The sequence below is a fragment of the Homarus americanus genome, unplaced genomic scaffold, assembly GCF_018991925.1.
Source record: "Homarus americanus isolate GMGI-L3 unplaced genomic scaffold, GMGI_Hamer_2.0 scaffold43943, whole genome shotgun sequence".
NCBI classification, from domain to species: Eukaryota; Metazoa; Arthropoda; class Malacostraca; order Decapoda; family Nephropidae; genus Homarus; species Homarus americanus.
In genome coordinates, this window is record NW_024729774.1 from 16,791 (window position 1) to 38,059 (window position 21,269).

A 21,269-nucleotide genomic window follows, 5' to 3' on the forward strand; every position below is an offset into this window, starting at 1 on the left:
TCTCTCCCTCCCACCCCACCCTCCCTTCTCACTCCTGCCCTCTCACCCGCCACTCTCACCCACCCTCTTTCTCGCCTCCACTCTCACCTCCTCCACTCTCACCTCCACTCACCCACCTCCCTCCCACCCTTCCTCTCACCCACCTTCCCATCCTACCTCCCAACTCACTCCTCCCATCCCACCTCCCTTTCTCACTCCTGCCTCTCACTCCTTCCCCTCTCACACTCTTTCCTGTTACTCCACTGCCCAAAACAACCCACCACCCTCCGGCTATTAATGATGCTCAATCACTCGTTCTGATGGTCGATGAAACAATTGCCTGACATTCTTTAGTAGGAACAGAGTGTGTGTGTGTGTGTGTGTGTGTGTGTGTGTGTGTGTGTGTGTGTGTGTGTGTGTGTGTGTGTGTGTGTGTGTGTGTGTGTGTGTGTGTGTGTGTGTGTGTGTGTGTGTGTGGGAGAGAGAGAGTGATGACCACCTGTCTTTGCTATATAAGGTCATTTGCACCAAAACGTCTCCCTATAAGTTGTGTTATTTGTGTCTTACTGTACCTGTAGCTGTACCTGCAACCTGTACCCTGTAGCTGTACCTGTAACATGTACCTGTAGCTGTACCTGTAACATGTACCTGTAGCTGTACCTGTAACATGTACCTGTAGCTGTACCTGTAACATGTACCTGTAGCTGTACCTGTAACATGTACCTGTAGCTGTACCTGTAACATGTACCTGTAGCTGTACCTGTAACATGTACCTGTAGCTGTACCTGTAACATGTACCTGTAGCTGTACCTGTAACATGTACCTGTAGCTGTACCTGTAACATGTACCTGTAGCCAGTATCTGTAACATGTAAAGTGGTACCCGTACCTGTAACATGTACTCCCAGCTGTACCTGTAACATGCACCTGTAGTTGCACCTGTAACATGTACCTGTAGCTGTACCTGTAACTCAGGACCTCAGAATGTACCTGTAACATGTACCCAGAAGGTACCTGTAACATGCACCTGTAGCTGTACCTGTAACATGTACCTGTAGCTGTACCTGTAACATAGTACCCAGAAGCTGGTATTCCTGTAACATTGCACCGTAACATGTAATTCTGTAATACGTACCTGTATGTACCCTGTAGCTGTACCTGTATTACAAAATTTCAGAAGGTAATTGCAACATGTACCTGTAGCTGCACCTGTAACCTGGTGGCCTCCTGTAGGCCAGTACCTGGTAATACGTGTACCTGTAGCTGTACCTGCAACATGTACCCAGAAGGGTGGCCTGGTAACATGCAATTCGTAACATGCACCCAGCGTACCCAACATGTATTCGTAGCTGTACCTGTAACATGTACCTGCATGTACCTGTAACATGCACCTGTAGCTGTACCTGTAACATGTACCTGTAGCTGTACCTGTAACATGTACCTGTGGAAGGTACCTGTAACCTGTACCTGTAGCTGTAACCTGTAACATGTACCAGGTACCGTAACATAAAATTCTGTAGCTGTACCTGTAATATGTACCTGTAGCTGTACCCGTAACATGTACCTGTAGCTGCACCTGTAACATGTACCTGTAGCTGTACCTGTAACCAAAATTCTGTAGCTGTGTACCTGTAACATGCCTGTAGCTGTACCTGTAACATGCACCTGTAGCTGTACCTGTAACATACCTGTGGAAGGTACCTGGGTAACATGCACCTGTAGCTGTACCTGTGTAACATGTACCTGTAGCTGTACCTGTAACACAAAATTCTGTAGCTGTACCTGTAACATGTGAATTGTAGTCAAAATTGTAACATGTACCTGTAGCTGTACCTGTAACATGTACCTGTAGCTGTACCTGTAACATGCACCTGTAGCTGTAACCTGTACCTGTAGCTGTACCTGTAACATGTACCTGTAGCTGTACCTGTAACATTTACCTGTAACTGTAGCTGTACCTGTAACATGTACCTGTAGCTGTACCTGTAACATGTACCTGTAGCTGTACCTGTAACATGTACCTGTAGCTGTACCTGTAACCTGTGCCTGTAACCTGTACCTGCAGGTGTGCCTGTAACCTGTGCCTGTAGCTGTGCCTGTATCCTGTACCTGTAGTTGTATCTGTAACTTGTAGCTGTACCTGTAACCTGTACCTGTAACCTATAGCTGTACCTGTAACATGTACCTGTAACCTGTACCTGTACCTGAACCTGAAACCTGTACCTGTAGCTGTAACCTGTAGCTGTACCTGTGCAAAGACACTCTATGTATACCTGTATTTGTATATTTACCTGCCTATCGGGGTTAAGTATATTTTTCGGATCCGTCTGTCTGTCTGTCTGTCTGTCTGTCCCCAAGGCCCACATGATACAATAATGTTAACACTCGCGTTAAAATTCACCAAGTGTTATCATGGTGACGGTATGTATGTATGTATGTATGTATGTATGTATGTTTGTATGTATACCTGCATATAATATTAACTCACATTCAACAACATAACGAAACGAAAAAAAAAAACTAATTAATTAAGAGAAATGAAAAGATTCACAACATATCACATCTCTTATATGATAAAATATATACCATAATATATCGTTCATTTGAGTCCTTGTATCACTCACATAAACCTAACAAGAGTTTTCCTCACACGTAATATATAATAAAAACTCATTATATTTTACGGATTATATAAATCGTTAACTCATCCTTGTTACAGAATTTCTCTCAAAAAAATCGTAAAAAAAAATTATCATTGATTTTTATGGTATTTGTTTATTTGTGTATTTATTTGTTTCATATTGTTATTGTTAAAATGTTTTGTGCTGGGCGCTCATAGTCGACCTAGTTGAAAAATGTCCCCCTTTTTTTTTTTTACAATTTTGGGAAAATTAAAGATCTATAGTGCGTTGACCTACCCTCTGACCTGACCTACACCATGTTGACCTACCCTCTGACCTACACTATGTTGACCTACCCTCTGACCTACACCATGTTGACCTCCCCTCTGATCTACACCATGTTGACCTACCCTCTGACCTACACCATGTTGACCTACCCTCTGACCTACACCATGTTGACCTACCCTCTGATCTACACCATGTTGACCTACCCTCTGACCTACCATGTTGACCTACCCTCTGACCTACACCATGTTGACCTACCCTCTGACCTACACCATGTTGCACCTACCCTCTGATCTACACCATGTTGACCTACCCTCTGCCTACACCATGTTGACCTACCCTCTGACCTACACCATGTTGACCTACCCTCTGACCTACACCATGTTGACCTACCCTCTGATCTACACCATGTTGACCTACCCTCTGACCTACACCATGTTGACCTACCCTCTGACCTACACCATGTTGACCTACCCTCTGACCTACACCATGTTGACCTACCCTCTGATCTACACCATGTTGACCTACCCTCTGACCTACACCATGTTGACCTACCCTCTGACCTACACCATGTTGACCTACCCTCTGACCTACACCATGTTGACCTACCCTCTGATCTACACCATGTTGACCTACCCTCTGACCTACACCATGTTGACCTACCCTCTGACCTACACCATGTTGACCTACCCTCAGTCTACACCATGTTGACCTACCCTCTGATCTACACCATGTTGACCTACCCTCTGACCTACACCATGTTGACCTATGCAACAGGTGGGATGCTGACACGACATAAACAAACACAACAGACAGTATGTGATACAAACGCAAACAAACACGACAGACATTGTATGACGCAAACAAACACAACAGACAGTATGTGATACAATGCAAACAAACACGACGGACGGTATGTGACGCAAACAATCACAACGTACAGTATGTGACGCGTCATAAACGAGCTCGACAGACGGTATGTGATGCAAACAAACACGACAGACAGTATGTGATACAATGCAAACAAACACGACGGACGGTATGTGACGCAAACAATCACAACGTACAGTATGTGACGCGACATAAACGAGCTCGACAGACGGTATGTGATGCGATGCAAACGAACACGACAGACGGGATGTGACGCAAACAAACACACTGGACAGTATGTGATGCGATGCAAACAAACACGACGGACGGTATGTGACTCAAACAAACATGACGGACGTTATGTGACTCAAACAAACACGATGGACGGTATGTGACTCAAACAAACACGATGGACGGTATGCTTGACTCAAACAAACATGACGGACAGTATGTGACGCAAACAAATACGACGGACGGTATGTGACACAAACAAACACGACGGACGGTATGTGACGCAAACAAACACGACGGACGGTATGTGACGCAAACAATCACAACGTACGGTATGTGACGCGATGCAAACAAACACGATGGACGGTATGTCACGCAAACAAACACGACGGACGGTATGTGACGCAAACAAACACGACGGACGGTATGTGACGCAAACAATCACAACGTACGGTATGTGACGCGATGCAAACAAACACGATGGACGGTATGTCACGCAAACAAACACGACAAATAGAATGTAAAGTGACGCAAACGAACTCTCGACAGATGGTATGTGACGCAATGCAAACACGACGGACGGTATATGACGCGACTCAAACGAACGCAAAAGACGAGAACAAAACTCACGCGACCACTGCCAGAACACGACATAACATTCCATCAACACGCTCGATGTTATGACCTGAACAGAAAGGGAAGAACACAGCAATATATTCGATAACAAGAGAACAGTGTATGTATTTATCAATGTCCCACATGCTTAATTAATGTGCCTGGCGACATATGGAAGGTGTTAATGTCTCACTTGCCATACGTCGCCTATAGAGCACTTGACCAGCGGACAGGTTGAGGAGCGCTACTCCCCTTGTGTACATATCTCTTATCCAGTAAATCGAACCTACAAAATCTATACAGGTGTTTGTGTTCGCTCCTGTATATTGAACTTATTACCCAGAACACGAACAAACAGCTTCATACTTCACACCTGTCCAACCTTCTAACCTAACCTAAGAAAACCAAAGCAAAACAAACCTAAACCTCCCCTAAACCAAAGAGACATCAAAACATCATCAACTCTAACTCAACATCATCCTGAACCAACCAGAACACGAGGCTGGAGGAGAGAGAGAGAGAGAGAGAGAGAGAGAGAGAGAGAGAGAAGGCCAAGTTGACGACCCGAGGTATATACTATCATGTGTCAAGTAAGGATCATAACAGGGAAGAGTGAGGCGAGGGAGGGGGGACGTTCCATCTGAGGGAGATCTACTGATAGGTTTGTGTGTCCTTGTAAAAACCCGCGGCCGTAGTGTGAGCTGCAGGGCCTGATACGGTTCCTCCTCCGTCTGGGGCCATAAAGCTGGCTATCTAATTATGGCCGGGGCGGGAGTGAAGGGCACCTGGAGCGGGGTTACTGCGGCACCTTCAACTTACACTCCTACCCAGCAGGGTATTGGCACCTCACACATCCTCTCTTAATAAAGTGGCACTTCTTCTTCTTCTTCTTCTTCTTCTTTTTGTTGCTCCTCCTCCTATTCTTCTTCTTCTTCTTCTTCTTCTTCTTCTTCTTCTTCTTCTTCTTCTTCTTCTTCTTCTTCTTCTTCTTCTTCTTCTTCTTCTTCTTCTTCTTCTTCTTCTTCTTCTTCTTCTTCTTCTTCCTCCTGCTAATCCTCCTCCTCCTCTTTCTCCTCCTCCTTCCCCCCACCTTGGTCCTCTATCCTCCCCTCTTTGACAAGCTCTTACCTTTTAACTGACAGTGCCACCCCTTCCACAGGTATCTCGTAACTGGCACTCTCTTACCCATCTGACAGACAGTGGTACCTTTGACTTCTTCTCTTGCTGACACTCTTTTCGCTGGCAGACAGTGCCACGCTCTGACTTCTATTCCTACACTCCCTTGCCCCTCTGACTGACATTACTACACCACCCCCTCAGCCCCCTCCCCCCAGGTCAGGTTTTTGCTCGTATTGACACTCTCGCCGTGTCCAATAGACCCTCAATTACTCCTGTTGACACAGTAACCCGGCCAAGACGCGAACCTCTCCTCCCTCACCCGCTGTTTTGGTTTGTCTTGTCGCCGTGGCCCAGGGGGGATAGAAGGGAGTGGTAGAGAGGGGGGGAGAGAGAGACAAGGGAAGGAAGATTTAGTAAAGGGGGTGGGGAGAGGGAGGGGGAGGATGAGGAATGAAGGGAGGGAGGATGACGAGAGGGAGAGGGTTAATGAGTGAGAGATTGAGGGAGGTTAAGGAGAGGAGGGAGGAGATTGGGCAGGAAACGGAGGGGGAGGGATGGGGAAGGGAAAAGTGGGTGGTGGAGGAGGAGATGGTGAAGGCAGGGAGCCTGGTTAGGAGGAAGATGGTAGAAGAGGAGGGTGAAGGGAAAGAGGGAGGGTAGAGGGGAGGGAGTTAAAGAAAAAGGAGGAGGTAGAGAAGCGAAGGTTAGGAAGGAGGAGATTAATGAAGGAAGGAAAACTAGGGAAAGGAGGGAGGCTGGGTGAAGGAGGCAGGGGGGAGAGAAGGAGGGAGGCAGGGGGAGAGAAGGAGGGAGGCAGGGGTAGAGAAGGAGGCAGGAGAAGCAAAGGAAGCAGGGGAAGGGAAGGAGGCTGGGTAAAGGAGGGAGGCAGGGAGAGCGTAAGGGGGAATTTATGGGGAGGACCTCGCCCTTTACATCGTCATGAAGGCAGCCATAAGAGACGCTTATTATGTCATAGTTGGCTAATGGCCGGTCTAGCGTCACCTGAGTGTTGGGTCATCACCTGCCCGAGCCAACAGGTGTGTCTTACCTGCTCTCTCTCTCATACAACCCCAAACGTGTGTGTGTGTGTGTGTGTGTGTGTGTGTGTTACACTAAATAGGGATAATTATTCAATAGTGAAACTTCTATTTATTTTTTTGTCAAACCATAGACGACCACAATACATGTAAACCAATAGTTTCATACCAAACCTAATCTAGCCCTCCCCAAGTTAACCTAACATAACCTTACTTAACCCAACCTATTTTAGGTATAAATTATCTTATGATAATAAACGACGTCTAAAATGATATAGAGTCAATTTTATCATATTCGAATAAATTTGCAATAAGTTGTAACAATAGAATAAAAAAGTTAACACTATTTGTCAAAGACAGTTGTTGGTTTAAGGCTTAATAGGCCATTATCCCTATTAAGGATGACACACACACACACACACACACACACACACACACACACACACACACATATATATACACACACACACACACACTACACACACACACACACATACACACACACACACACACACACACACACACACACACACACACACACACATATATATATATATATATATATATATATATATATATATATATATATATATATATATATATATATATATATATATACATATATATATATATACAAACGGAGGTGCATTTGGTTAAAAACCTTACACCGTGATGGTGGGTGGCACCATTTGCATAATGAAAGTGAAGAACACAATTAAAGCAAGTGACCCTCAGGAAATAATCTCATCTAATTTCTGCTGGATAAAAGTAAGTCCAAGTCTTACCTTTTTGTTAAATTGGATTGTAATGTTAGTAATGACCCAGCGAGTGTTAGCAGGTCGCGAACCTCTAAGACCACCAAGAGGAGAGAGAGAGAGTGAGGGAGGTGAGGGAAGTGAGGGAAGTGAGGAAGATGAGAGAGGTGAGAGAGGTGAGGGAGGTAAAGTGCGTTAAGATGATGAGGTGTAAGAAACTCATGGCGTGCATAAGTGGGAGTGTCCCAGTGTGTTTAAGGATCATGTCTGTAGTAGTAGCTGCAGATATTGACTATGAGGCAACAGTCACTGAATGCCGCATAGATCTGCGGCTCAACACAGCTAGGATAGCTACTTGTGTATTAGGATATTTAATTTTAAGGTAATAAAATGGCGGCGAAGGTATGGCTATTGGGGGAGGCTGGAGGCCATTAAAAAAAAAAGCCCGTGTGGACGTCAGTGCTCGAGGATTCTGGATGAGGGGACAGCAAGCCTTCTTCGACGTCAGGATCTTTGATCCCATGGCCGCATGTCACCGTAACCTAGCTCTCGATGCTGCACACAGGAGGAACGATAACGACAAGATAAGGGCATACGGGGAGAGAATTCAGAACGTTGATCAAGGCAGCTTCACTCCTCTAGTGTTCACAACCTCTGGTGGGATGGGACCAAGTGCAAGATGCTTCTACGCCAGACTCGCGGAGGTGATCTCCGAACAGAAGCAGCAGCCCAGAAGTTATGTTACAGCCTGGATGAGATGTCGACTGTCCTCTCTCTGGCAGAAAAATCACCATCACCACCACCCTAATTACCACAATCAACACCACAACTACAACCACTGTCACTACCCCACCACCACTCTTATCACCATTAATACCACTGTCACCAACCCCATCACACTCTCAAGTCTCACCACTGTCACCATAACAACTATCGCCACCATCACCACCACTATCACCATATCTCACCACCCTTATCATCACAACCACTATCACCATATCCCACAACCACCACCACTATCAACCACCACCATCACCACACCCATCACCATCACCCCACACACACACACACACACACACACACACACTCTGCAGGAACCGTACCCAACCGGAAGAATTTTTTCCCTAGGATTAACAACGCTACACTGACACCAATCAATCATGCCTCACCTAAACCTAACAAAACCCGCATGAAAACACAACTCCCTCTCATTCCTCCCTAACAAAAAAAACAAAACAAAAATCCTCCTAACAATAAACAATAGCTAACAACAGATGGTATTCGAATGAGATACAGTATAATAACATCGACTACTACTGTGTTATATCTCTAAGAAGGGAGGGAGGGGCTGATATTGGTTGTTCATCCTGGGAAAAACACTCACCTGCCATCACCACAAACTTTTCTCACCTGTGTGGCCCGGCAGAGTGAAGGACAAAGGTCAACTTAAAGTCTATCACAGGTAAACACGACTCGTCCCTGCCTCTGTGTGTGTGTGTGTGTGTGTGTGTCTATACCTGTGCCTCTGTGTGTATACGTGTGTGTTTGTTTGTGTGTACTTGAGTATATATATATATATGTGTGTGTGTGTGTGTGTATTTGTATGTGTGTATGTCTATGTATGTTTTTTATATAAATCAGTGTCTGTTTCTGTGTGTATAAGTGTGTGTCTGCGTCTGTGTGTACTTGTGTATGTGGTTGTCTGTGCATTCGTATTCGTATGTGTATCAGTCTGTGTCTGTCTATGTCTATGTATAAATCTGTGTCTGTCTGTGTGTATGATTCTGTGTATGTGTGTATTTGATGTGTGTGTACGTTTCTATGTGCGTGATATGTGGGTGATTTACCGACTCTCTCATATATTAGACCACAAAGACGATGACTGGGGTAGGATTATTTTACACTGCGGCAGGTGGAGGTGTGGAGGTGTGGAGGTGTGGAGGTGTGGAGGTGTGGAGGTGTGGAGGTGTGGAGGTGTGGTGGTGTGGAGGTGTGGTGGTGTGGGAGGTGTGGAGGTGTGGTGGTGTGGAGGTGTGGAGGGTGTGGTGGTGGGTGTGGTGGTGTGGAGGTGTGGGTGTGGAGGTGTGGTGGTGTGGTGGTGTGGAGGTGTGGTGGTGTGGAGGTGTGGAGGTGTGGTGGTGTGGAGGGTGTGGAGGTGTGGTGGTGTGGAGGTGTGGAGGTGTGGGTGTGGGGTGTGGGGGTGTGGGGTGTGGGTGTGGTGGAGGTGTGGAGGTGTGTGGAGGTGTGTGGAGGTGTGGTGGTGTGGAGGTGTGGTGGTGTGGAGGTGTGGTGGTGTGGTGGTGTGGGTGTGGGTGTGGGTGTGGAGGTGTGGTGGTGTGGAGGTGTGGTGGTGTGGGTGTGGGGTGTGGAGGTGTGGAGGTGTGGTGGAGGGTGTGTGGGTGTGGAGGGTGTGGGTGTGGTGGTGTGGAGGTGTGGAGGGTGTGGAGGGTGTGGAGGTGTGGTGTGTGGGTGTGGGTGTGGGGTGTGGAGGTGTGGTGGTGTGGTGGTGAGGGAGGTGTGGGTGTGGAGGTGTGGAGGTGTGGGTGTGGTGGTGTGGTGGTGTGGTGGTGTGGAGGTGTGGAGGGGTGTGGAGGTGTGGTGGTTGGTGGTGTGGTGGTGTGGTGGTGTGGAGGGTGTGGTGGTGTGGTGGTGAGGGTGTGGGTGTGGAGGTGTGGAGGTGTGGAGGTGTGGTGGTGTGGTGGTGTGGTGTGGGAGGTGTGGGTGTGGAGGTGTGGTGTGGTGGTGTGGTGGTGTGGTGTGGTGTGGTGGTGGGGTGTGGAGGTGTGGAGGTGTGGGTGGGTGTGGTGGTGTGTGGGTGTGTGGTGGTTGGTGGGTGTGGTGGTGTGGTGGGTGGGGAGTGTGGGGTGTGGAGGTGTGGAGGTGTGGAGGTGTGTGTGGTGTGTGGGTGTGGGTGTGGAGGGTGTGTGGAGGTGTGGGGTGGTGTGGTGTGGTGGTGTGGGTGTGGGGTGTGGGTGTGGTGGTGTGGTGGTGTGGTGGCGTGGTGGTGTAGGTGTGGAGGTGTGGAGGTGTGGTGGTGTGGTGGTGTGGTGGTGTGGTGGTGTGGAGGTGTGGAGGGTGTGGAGGTGTGGAGGTGTGGAGGTGTGGAGGTGTGGTGGTGTGGTGGTGTGGGTGTGGGTGGTGTGGTGGTGAGGTGTGGAGGGTGTGGGGTGTGGAGGGTGTGGAGGGTGTGGTGGTGTGGTGGTGTGGGGTGTGGAGGTGTGGAGGTGTGGGGGTGTGGTGGTGTGGTGGTGTGGTGGTGTGGTGGTGTGGAGGTGTGTGGGTGTGGGGGTGTGGTGGTGTGGGTGGGGTGTGGGGTTGGTGTGGTGTGTGGGGTGTGGGGTGTGGAGGTGTGGCAGCTTGTGTGTTGTGGGGAAGGTGTTTAGAGTGAGTGTGTGTGGCTCTGCTTAAGTGTATAGGTGGTGTAGGTAAGTGTAAGTGGGTGTAGGTAAGTGTAAGTGGGTGTAGGTATTAAACATGGTTTAAGTAGATGTAGGTGATGACATGATTCTCTAACCCAACCCAACCCAACAACCTAACCTAACCTAACACAACCTAACCCAACCTAACCCTAACCTAACCTAACCTAACCTAACCTAACCTAACCTAACATTCCGAGAGAGAGAGAGAGAGAGAGAGAGAGATTGAGAGAGAGAGAGAGAGAGAGAGAGAGAGGATGTTGATGACAAGCCTGACGAAAAACTATCAAAGGTCATGATGTACTTGACGCCTCCCCTACCTCAAGCTCTTTCTACAACACTTTTCAACATCCCCCACCTCCCCACTCCCAACACCCCACCTACACATTCCTCCACCTTCCTTCACCTCCCCAACACCCCACCCTCCCCACTCACCAACACCCCACCTGCACATTCCTCCACCTTCCCCGTCACCCCTCCCAACACCCCCCACCTCCCCACTCCCAACACCCCCCACCTCCGCACATTCCCTCCACCTTCCTTCACCCCTCCCAACACCCCCACCTCCCCACTCCCAACAACCCCACCTCCGCACATTCCTCCACCTTCCCTTCACCCTCCCAACACCCCCCACCTCCCACTCCCAACACCCCCACCTCCCACATTCCTCCACCCTCCCTTCACCCCTCCCAACACTCCCCCACCCATCACCCCCACCTGCCCCTCCCCACGCGATCGGAAAGGAGTAAGTGAGTATATGGAGACGGCCGGAGATCTCAACTGAGCGCCATGTTATTTGTTGTTCATTCCCGCCATGTTGTTTACTGTACATGGTGGTGGTGTTGACGTCATCCACCCCCCATACACACATCTTCCCTCTCCCCCCCTTCCACTAAACCCACCCACCCACCCACCCACCCCGTCTCACACACACCCGCATGCCCATCCACCGTCAAACTCCTCCCCTGTCACACACACACCCACACACCGTCAAACTCCTCCCGTCACACACACACCCACACACCGTCAAACTCCTGTCACACACACACACACCCACACACCGTCAAACTCCTCCCCACACACACACACACACCCACCCACACACCGTCAAACTCCTCCTCACACACACACACCCACACACCGTCAAACTCCCTCCCGTCACACACACACACACACACACCCACACACCGTCAAACCTCCCGTCACACACACACACACACACCCACACACCGTCAAACCTCCCGTCACACACACACACCCACACACCGTCAAACCTCCCGTCACACACACACACACACCCACACACACCGTCAAACCTCCTCCCCACACACACACCCACACACCGTCAAACCTCCGTCACACACACACACACACCCACACCGTCAACTCCTCCCGTCACACACACACACACACCCACACACCGTCAAACCTCCCGTCACACACACACACCCACACACCGTCAAACCTCCTGTCACACACACACACACACCCACACACCGTCAAACCTCCCCTGTCACACACACACACACACCCACACACCGTCAAACCCTCCCGTCACACACACACACACACACACACACACACACCCACACACCGTCAAACTCCTCCCGTCACACACACACACCCACACACCGTCAAACTCCTCCCGTCACACACACACACACACCCACACACCGTCAAACTCCTCCTGTCACACACACACACACACCCACACACCGTCAAACTCCTCCCGTCACACACACACACCCACACACCGTCAAACTCCTCCCGTCACACACACACACACACACCTACACACCGTCAAACTCCTCCCGTCACACACACACACACCTCACACACTGTCAAACTCCTCCTGTCACACACACACACACACACACACACCCACACACCGTCAAACCCTCCCTCACACACACACACACACCCACACACCGTCAAACTCCTCCCGTCACACACACACACCTCACACACACTCAAACTCCTCCGTCACACACACACACACACCCACACACCGTCAAACTCCTCCCGTCACACACACACACACACACACCGTCAAACTCCTCCGTCACACACACACACACACACACCCACACACCGTCAAACTCCTCCCTGTCACACACACACACCCACACACTGTCAAACTCCTCCTGTCACACACACACACACCACACACCGTCAAACTCCTCCTGTCACACACACACACCCACACACCGTCAAACTCTCCCGTCACACACACACACACACACACATGTCAAACTCCTCCCTCACACACACACACCCACACACCGTCAAATTTCCACACACACACACCTACCAAGTGACCGCCGGAGACTGTAATTGGCCAGACGTATCACATATACCCGCCAAACTACTCCACAAACGCACGATATCTTCCACTCTCCCTTAACTTGTCGATGAGTTTTGCCTACTAATAAATATGAGCACCAAGACGAGGGTATAGGGTGTAGTGAGGGTGTAAGGTGTAGTGAGGGTGTAAGGTGTAGCGAGTGATGGAGAAGGTGTTGATGGTGACGGCACTTAATGTGGAATGTTGCTGGTAAACTTGAACAAAGGTTTTATTACCCGTGTTGTCACTCAAACAAATAATGTCAGGTTTGTGTGTGTGTGTGTGTGTGTGTGTGTGTGTGTGTGTGTGTGTGTGTGTGTATGTGTGTGTGTGTGTGTGTGTGTGTGCTTTTACGGTTGGTAGGGGAGGATGGAGGAGGAGGAGAAGTTGGGTTTAAGAGAGAAGAGGTGAAGGTTTAGTGAGAAAGAAAGAAAGAAAGAAAGAAAAGAAAGAAAGAAAGAAAGAAAAGAAAGAGAATATCAATAAGAGAATAGAGATAGAGGACAAAACGAGCCATTTCAAGAACGTGGCTGAGAGTCTGTACACCTTAAGCTGACGAATCGGGCAGAAGGAAGGAAGGAAGGAACGAAGGAACGAAGGAAGGAAGGAAGGAAGATGATGAAGGTGCTGGGATAGGTGGGCTGGAGGTGAAGGTGCTGGGATAGGTGGGATGGAGGTGAAGGTGTGGGATAGGTGGGCTGGAGGTGAAGGTGCTGGGATAGGTGGTTGAGGTGAAGGTGCTGATGGGTAGGATGGAGGTGAAGGTGCTGGGATAGGTAGGATGGAGAAGGTGCTGATAGGTGGGCTGGAGGTGAAGGTGCTGGGATAGGCTGGAGGTGAATGCTGGGATAGGTGGGCTGGAGGTGAGCGTGGGATAGGTGGGCTGAGGTGAAGGTGCTGGGATAGGTGGGATGGAGGTGAAGGTGCTGATAGCGGGGGTGAAGGTGCTGGGATAGGTGGGATGGAGGTGAAGGTGCTGGGATAGGTGGGCTGAGGTAATGCTGGGATAGGTGGGATGGAGGTGAAGGTGCTGGGATAGGTGGGCTGAGGTGAAGGTGCTGGGATAGGTGGGCTGGAGGTGAAGGTGCTGGGATAGGTGGGATGGAGGTGAAGGTGCTGGGATAGGTGGGCTGGAGGTGAAGGTGCTGGGATAGGTGGGATGGAGGTGAAGGTGCTGGATAGGTGGGCTGGAGGTGAAGGTGTTGGATAGTGGGATGGAGGTGATGCTGATGGTGGGCTGGAGGTGACAAAGGATAGGTGGGCTGAGGTGAAGGTGCTGGGATAGGTGGGATGGAGGTGAAGGTGCTGGGATAGGTGGCTGGGGGTGAAGGTGCTGGGATAGGTGGGATGGAGGTGAAGGTGCTGGGATAGGTGGGCTGGAGGTGAAGGTGCTGGGATAGGTGGGATGGAGGTGAAGGATGGGATAGGCTGGAGGTGAAGGTGCTGGGATAGGTGGGATGGAGGTGAAGGTGCTGGGATAGGTGGGCTGGAGGTGAAGGTGCTGGGATAGGTGGGATGGAGGTGAAGGTGCTGGGATAGGTGGGCTGGAGGTGAAGGTGCTGGGATAGGTGGGCTGGGGGTGAGTGAAGGTGCAAGGACAGGTGGGTTGGAGGTGAGGGAAGCAGCAGAAGGAGGAACGGGCGTCGGGACGGTGGGGGCAGAAGGAAGGAAGGAAGGAAGGAAGGAAGGAAGGAAGGACAGGGCCACCACTGAGGAGTTTGGTCAGGTTGGGCGGCATTAAGACGTCAAAATCAAGTTAGTGAGACAAGCTTCAGGGAGACGGCAGGTAACCCGGTTAGTTACAACCACCTCCGACCTGCCTACCTCTCTTCCCTCTCTCTTGCCCTCTTTCCCCTCTCATCCTCTCATTCTCTTCGTCTTGCCCTGTTATCATCCTCCTTACCAGCCCTCTTTTTTCCCCTTTCTTTCCCTCTCATCCTCCCTCCTCGCCTGTCTTCTCCCAAATACCCTCTCCCCTCTTATTCTCTCCTTTCCCATTCACCCTCTCCCCACCTCTTCCTCTCTTCTCTCATTCCCCTTTTGCAAGTCCTTTCCCTCTTCCTCCTCTTTATTTCTCCCCCTTTTGTTACTCCCACACTTTTGGCTGGTCTTACCCTTCCGCTTTCTTCTTCTTTCGCCCTTCCTCTCCTCCTCCTCCTCCCTCTTCTTCCTCCTCTTCCTCCCACGCTTGACTTCTTCAGGTTTCATCTCTGTCTCCTCTCATGCACTCACCCACAATCCTTCTCCTGTCTTCTTTCCACACACACACACACACACACACACACACACACACACACACACACACACCATAAGGCTGGTGTAATTGCTGCTGACGACTCGGTAAAAGCGACTAATCGTCTCACTTAAATTCTATTACACGACATAATTTCATCCTCGTCTCCCCTGCCGGATTTTTTTTTAATAGATCGGAGGACATACCGGCCGGATATCATCGCTCCATGTGCCGGATTTCTCTTTTACGGCTGTGTGTGTGTGTGTGTGTGTGTGTGTGTGTGTGTGTGTGTTGTCATCTCTCTTCTCCTCCTCCCAATAATTTCTCTTCTTCCTAACAATTTTATTCTCTTCCAACAATTTATTTTACCAGTTGCACAAATCTCCTGTCACGTAAAAAATTAATTCCATTGCAATCTCTTCTTTCATCAATATAAAAAATTTTCTTCTCCAACAGTCTGTATGAATTATTGCAACATTTAATTCTTTTCGTCATTAATTTTTCCCCATATTTTTTTTCTCAACATTTTCAACATTTCAACATTTTCTAACAATAATTTTTCTTGCAACATCATATCAATGCAACAATTTTTAGTCCTATAATAAGCTTTCCTCCTATTAATAATTTAGTATGCCTCTCCCCCCCCCAAAAAAATATGTAAAATCACAATCTTGAAATAATCTTCTATTTGCAACAATTTTCATCATTGCAACAAAATTTCCTGCGACATTTTCTTCCCTTGTAGCTGATGATTTTTTTCCCCTTTGCAATTATTTCCCTTCCTGCAATACTGACTCTAATACTTTTGTTTTGTATTTTCCGTCATATAATAATTTGTCTTGATAATTTTTACTTTGTTTTGTGATAATTTTTCTCATTGTAGTTTTTTGTTTCCCTCTTAATATTTTTTTCATTGGACAAGTGTGTTAACATTTGTATGTATCCTTAAGTTAGGTTAGGTTAGGTTAGGTTAGGTTAGGTTAGGTTGGGTTAGGTTAGGTTAGGTTAGGTTAGGTTAGGTTAGGTTAGGTTAGGTTAGGTTAAGTTAGGTTGGGTTAGGTTAGGTATATTTTTAAGCCTTCGTAAAAGAACCTATATTTATGGTCAGTTCCAACCTGGTCTCAATGTTGTTGTGGGACGGCAGGCGGTGTACACTAGTGCCCCCCCCCCTCTCTCTCTCTCTCATCTTGGCTCCTATCCCCCTCTTCCCTCTCACTTCCCTCTCCCCATCCTCTATACATAACACACACCAATTGTTTTACTTAAAATACCAGAACATTTAAGTAAGGTCAACAGAACACACCTGCTGCACCACAACACAGCCTCAGGGACGCGTCATTTTTCTACACGTAATGTTTTTTTTCTCGTAATTCTGTTTATCAAATTGTGTGAGACAGAAGTTACGTATCTATGGGCAGGTGGACGGAACAACAGGTGTAAAACAATACGAGAATGGAGAGTTGAAACATATAATCTTATATTCCTCTATTGGATATATATATATATATATATATATATATATATATATATATAGATGTACAGCCACTCAGCTGTACATGAATCACAATAATTGCCGTCCATCATAAATTGGCCAGCCACGTAATGACATTGTCTGAACCATTGTTTATCTATACGTGTTAAATCCGCTCATATTATTCCGACAAACGGCCATGCAAGGTCATTCCAGTGCATTTTTCAATCCATATATTACATTTCCAATTCCAGGACGATTGGCGCCCAAGTGCCGCTTGTAAAAAAAAATAACTTTAATTAAAACTATTTTTTGAAAAAAGTTATCTATAAAAATGTGTATTTTCACCGTACAGTGATTGTTAATATCTATTAATGTGTTGAACTATAAATAACACGGCTCGTCTGACACACACACACACACACACACACACACACACACACACACACACACACACACACACACACACACACACACACACTCACACACACACACACACACACACACACACACACACACACACACACACACACACACACACAGTGTTTGTATGAAGCTCAACACTCCAGTTGTTACATTTAAAGTTCACTAAGTTTTTTCATTACGTTCAGTAAGTTTTATCGAAAGTTCCGCAGCTTTAACTGAACTTTATTAAGTTTTATCTAAGGTTTATGAAGACAATTCAAGATCGTCAAAGGTCAACACACGGCAGTAAATGTTATTTTATATGGAAATAATAAAAGTTTCAATTGGGTATGGATTATAGTATGCAACAACAACAACAACAACAACAACAGCAACAACAGCAACAACAACAACAACAACAACAACAGCAACAACAACAACAACAACAATAACAATATTATTAATAATACATATATTAATATTACATATTACACACACACACAATAATAATAATAACTTAAAGATGATAATAGTTTAATTTTGTATTATTATTATTATTATTATTATTATTATTATTATTATTATTATTATTATTATTATTATTATTATTATTATTATTATTATTATTATTATTATTATTATTATTTATTATTATTTTTATTATTATTATTATTATTATTATTATTATTTATTACATATATTATTATCATTATGATATTATTATTATTATTATTATTATTATTATTATTTGTTATTATTATTATTTATTATTATTATTATTGTTATTATTATTATTATTATTATTATTATTATTATTATTATTATTACGGTTGTTTATTATTATTATTATTATTATTATTATTGTTGTTATTATTATTATCATTATTATTATTATTATTATTATTATTATTATTATTATTATTATTATTATTATTGCTTATTATTATTATTATTATTATTATTATTATTATTATTATTATTATTGTTGTTATTATTATTATCATTATTATTATTATTATTATTATTATTATTATTATTATTATTATTATTATTATTATTATTATTATTATTATTATTATTATTATTATTATTGTTATTATTATTATTTGCTTGATCTCTACAGCAGTAAAGAAGATGGGAAATCCCGCCATCTATAGCGCCACGGAGACCCAAGCGGCCGGGGTGAGAGTTACCAACCACCATAAGCACAAGATTATCTACTAACCTGCCTTCCTCCCTAGGTGACCTGCAGCAGGCCGAGTGTGTGTGTGTGTGTGTGTGCGAGCCTGCAATGCACTCAACAATTGATAGCAACATAGTAGTTTTTACCGTCTGTGTTGACCGCTATTTTTCACCACAAAATAGCGGTCGTAGTGAATTTCCTGAACTAGTGAAGGTATAACAGTTTCTCTCAGGCATGGAGGGTGTTGTGGGTGGAGTAAACTAGCCTGGAGGGTGTTGTGGGTGGAGTACACTAGCCTGGAGGGTGTTGTGGGTGGAGTACACTAGCCTGGAGGGTGTTGTGGGTGGAGTAAACTACCATGGAGGGTGTTGTGGGTGGAGTAAACTAGCCTGGGAGGTGCCAGGTGGCACCAGCCTGAGGTGCTGGTGAGTAAAACCACAGAGGCGGTGGTGGGAGTAAACCAGCCTGGAGGGTGTTGTGGGTGGAGTAAACTAGCCTGAGGTGTTGTGGGTATAACCACCAGTGAGTGTGTTAGGGTGAGTAAACCCTAGCCTGAGGTGTTGTGTGGGTGGAGTAACTAGCCTGAGGGTGTTGTGGGTGGAGTAAATCATGGAGGTGCTGCAGCAAACTAGCCTGAGTGGGTGTTGTGGTGGAGTAAACTACCATGGAGGGTGTTGTGGGTGGAGTAAACTAGCCTGAGGGTGTTGTGGGTGGAGTAAACTAGCCTGAGGGTGTTGTGGGTGGAGTAATCTAGCCTGGAGGGTGTTGTGGGTGGAGGAACTAGCATGGAGGGTTGTGGGGAGTAAACTAGCCTGGAGGGTGTTGTGGGTGGAGTAAACTACCATGGAGGGTGTTGTGGGTGGAGAAAACTAGCATGGAGGGTGTTGTGGGTGGAGTTAACTAGCATGGAGGGTGTTGTGGGTGGAGGAAACTAGCCTGGAGGGTGTTGTGGGTGGAGTAAACTAGCATGGAGGGTGTTGTGGGTGGAGTAAACTAGCATGGAGGGTGTTGTGGGTGGAGGAAACTACACCTGAATAACGCACACACACGCACACACACACACACACACACACACACTTAGGGAAGGTGAGATCGTCAACACAGTGTTTTTTACGGTCAGGTGTTAATTGACCGCTAAACCAAGATGGCGGATGTAAACAAACCGTACCTGTGTATCACGACCACCACCTACCTACCACCACCACCTACCACTATTACCTACCACCTACCACCACCACCCTACCTACCACCACCACCTACCACTATTACCTACCACCATTACCTCTCTCCCTGCACACTGGTTGGTGGTCATTACCGTCAGCCTGTTATATTCTTATCGTAATTATGTTTGTATATTATATGAAGCGTATCTATGAAGTTAAATTTACACCAAGTTTACATTTCGGTCCAAAAATTAATTCTATGTAAGTTGAGAAATATTATAAGAGCTTTGTTAATTTTATACATAGTATATACATAGTGGAGTACGTAATACATAATTCCTCTATGTATAAGTTTGATTACATATTTAACTTAACGTACTTTATATAGAGTAATTATTCTGACGTCATTCATCATACATAAAATATACATTTATAATATACATAAAAAAAATACCATACAGGAGTTAATAGCAACACCACCAATGGCTATTTCAACAAACTATTATTTTTTTTAAAGGATATAACAACACAAAACCCGGGGGGAAAAATAATAGCAGACTAAATCTTTCGTTAGACTTTTCCATATTCATCACCGGGAGGACGAACTGTTCAATAACAAGAGGAGGTTTTGTATGTCAACGAGAAGACCATTATTACCCTCGCTTATTATGACCACAGAATGTTAACTAAGTCGATAGGTGAGAGAGAGAGAGAGAAGAGTTGGGTTGTTGGGCTATGGGGTTAAGGGCTGGGTTGGGTTGCTGGGCTGGGTTGGGTCAGCTGCTACAAGGTTGCTGGGTTAAGGTTGGGTTGGGCTGGGTTGCTGGTTGGGTTGCTGGCTAGTTGCTGTTGGGCTGGGTTGGGTTGGGTTGCTGGGTTGTTGGGTCATTGCTGGGGTTGCTGGGTTGCTGGGTTGGGTTGAGCTGTCATTGCTGGGTTGGGTTGGGTTAGTTGGGTTGGGTTGGGTTGGGTTGTTGGGTTGGGTTGGGTTGGGTTGCTGACTGATCAGTCCCTCTTACACTTACAGTTGTGTTGTTTGATCTTAATGGTCGTTCAGATGTAAAACACATCTTGGGTTTTCGAAAAAAATCCTCCGAATTACATTGAAGTTAAATATAAGGTAATTGTCCCTATAACGTATGCCATATATACACACATTATATATATAGTAACATAATAACTGGCATAGTAACATAATGACTGGCATAGTAACATAATGACTGGCATAGTAACGATAATTTTCATAGTAACATAATATTTTTATAGTAACATAATAATTGGCATAGTAACATAATAACTGGCATAGTAACATAATAACTGGCATAGTAACATAATAACTGGCATAGTAACATAATAACTGGCATAGTAACATAATAATTGGCATAGTAACATAATAACTGGCATAGTAACATAATAATTGGCATAGTACCATAATGATTGGCATAGTAACATAACTGGCATAGTAACATAATAACTGGCATAGTAACATAATAATTGGAATAGTAACATAATAAATGGCATAGTAACATAATAATTGGAATAG

The 21,269-nt window shown here is 46.1% G+C and overlaps 1 protein-coding gene across 1 annotated transcript; it reads left to right on the top strand.

Moving 5' to 3' along the window:
- The first annotated feature begins 3,103 nt into the window (after window positions 1-3,103).
- On the top strand, window positions 3,104-3,595 carry LOC121866819. Its single transcript, XM_042366550.1, has one exon. The coding sequence runs from the start codon at window positions 3,104-3,106 to the stop codon at window positions 3,593-3,595; it is 492 nt and encodes a 163-aa protein (XP_042222484.1).
- The last annotated feature ends 17,674 nt before the right edge of the window (window positions 3,596-21,269 follow it).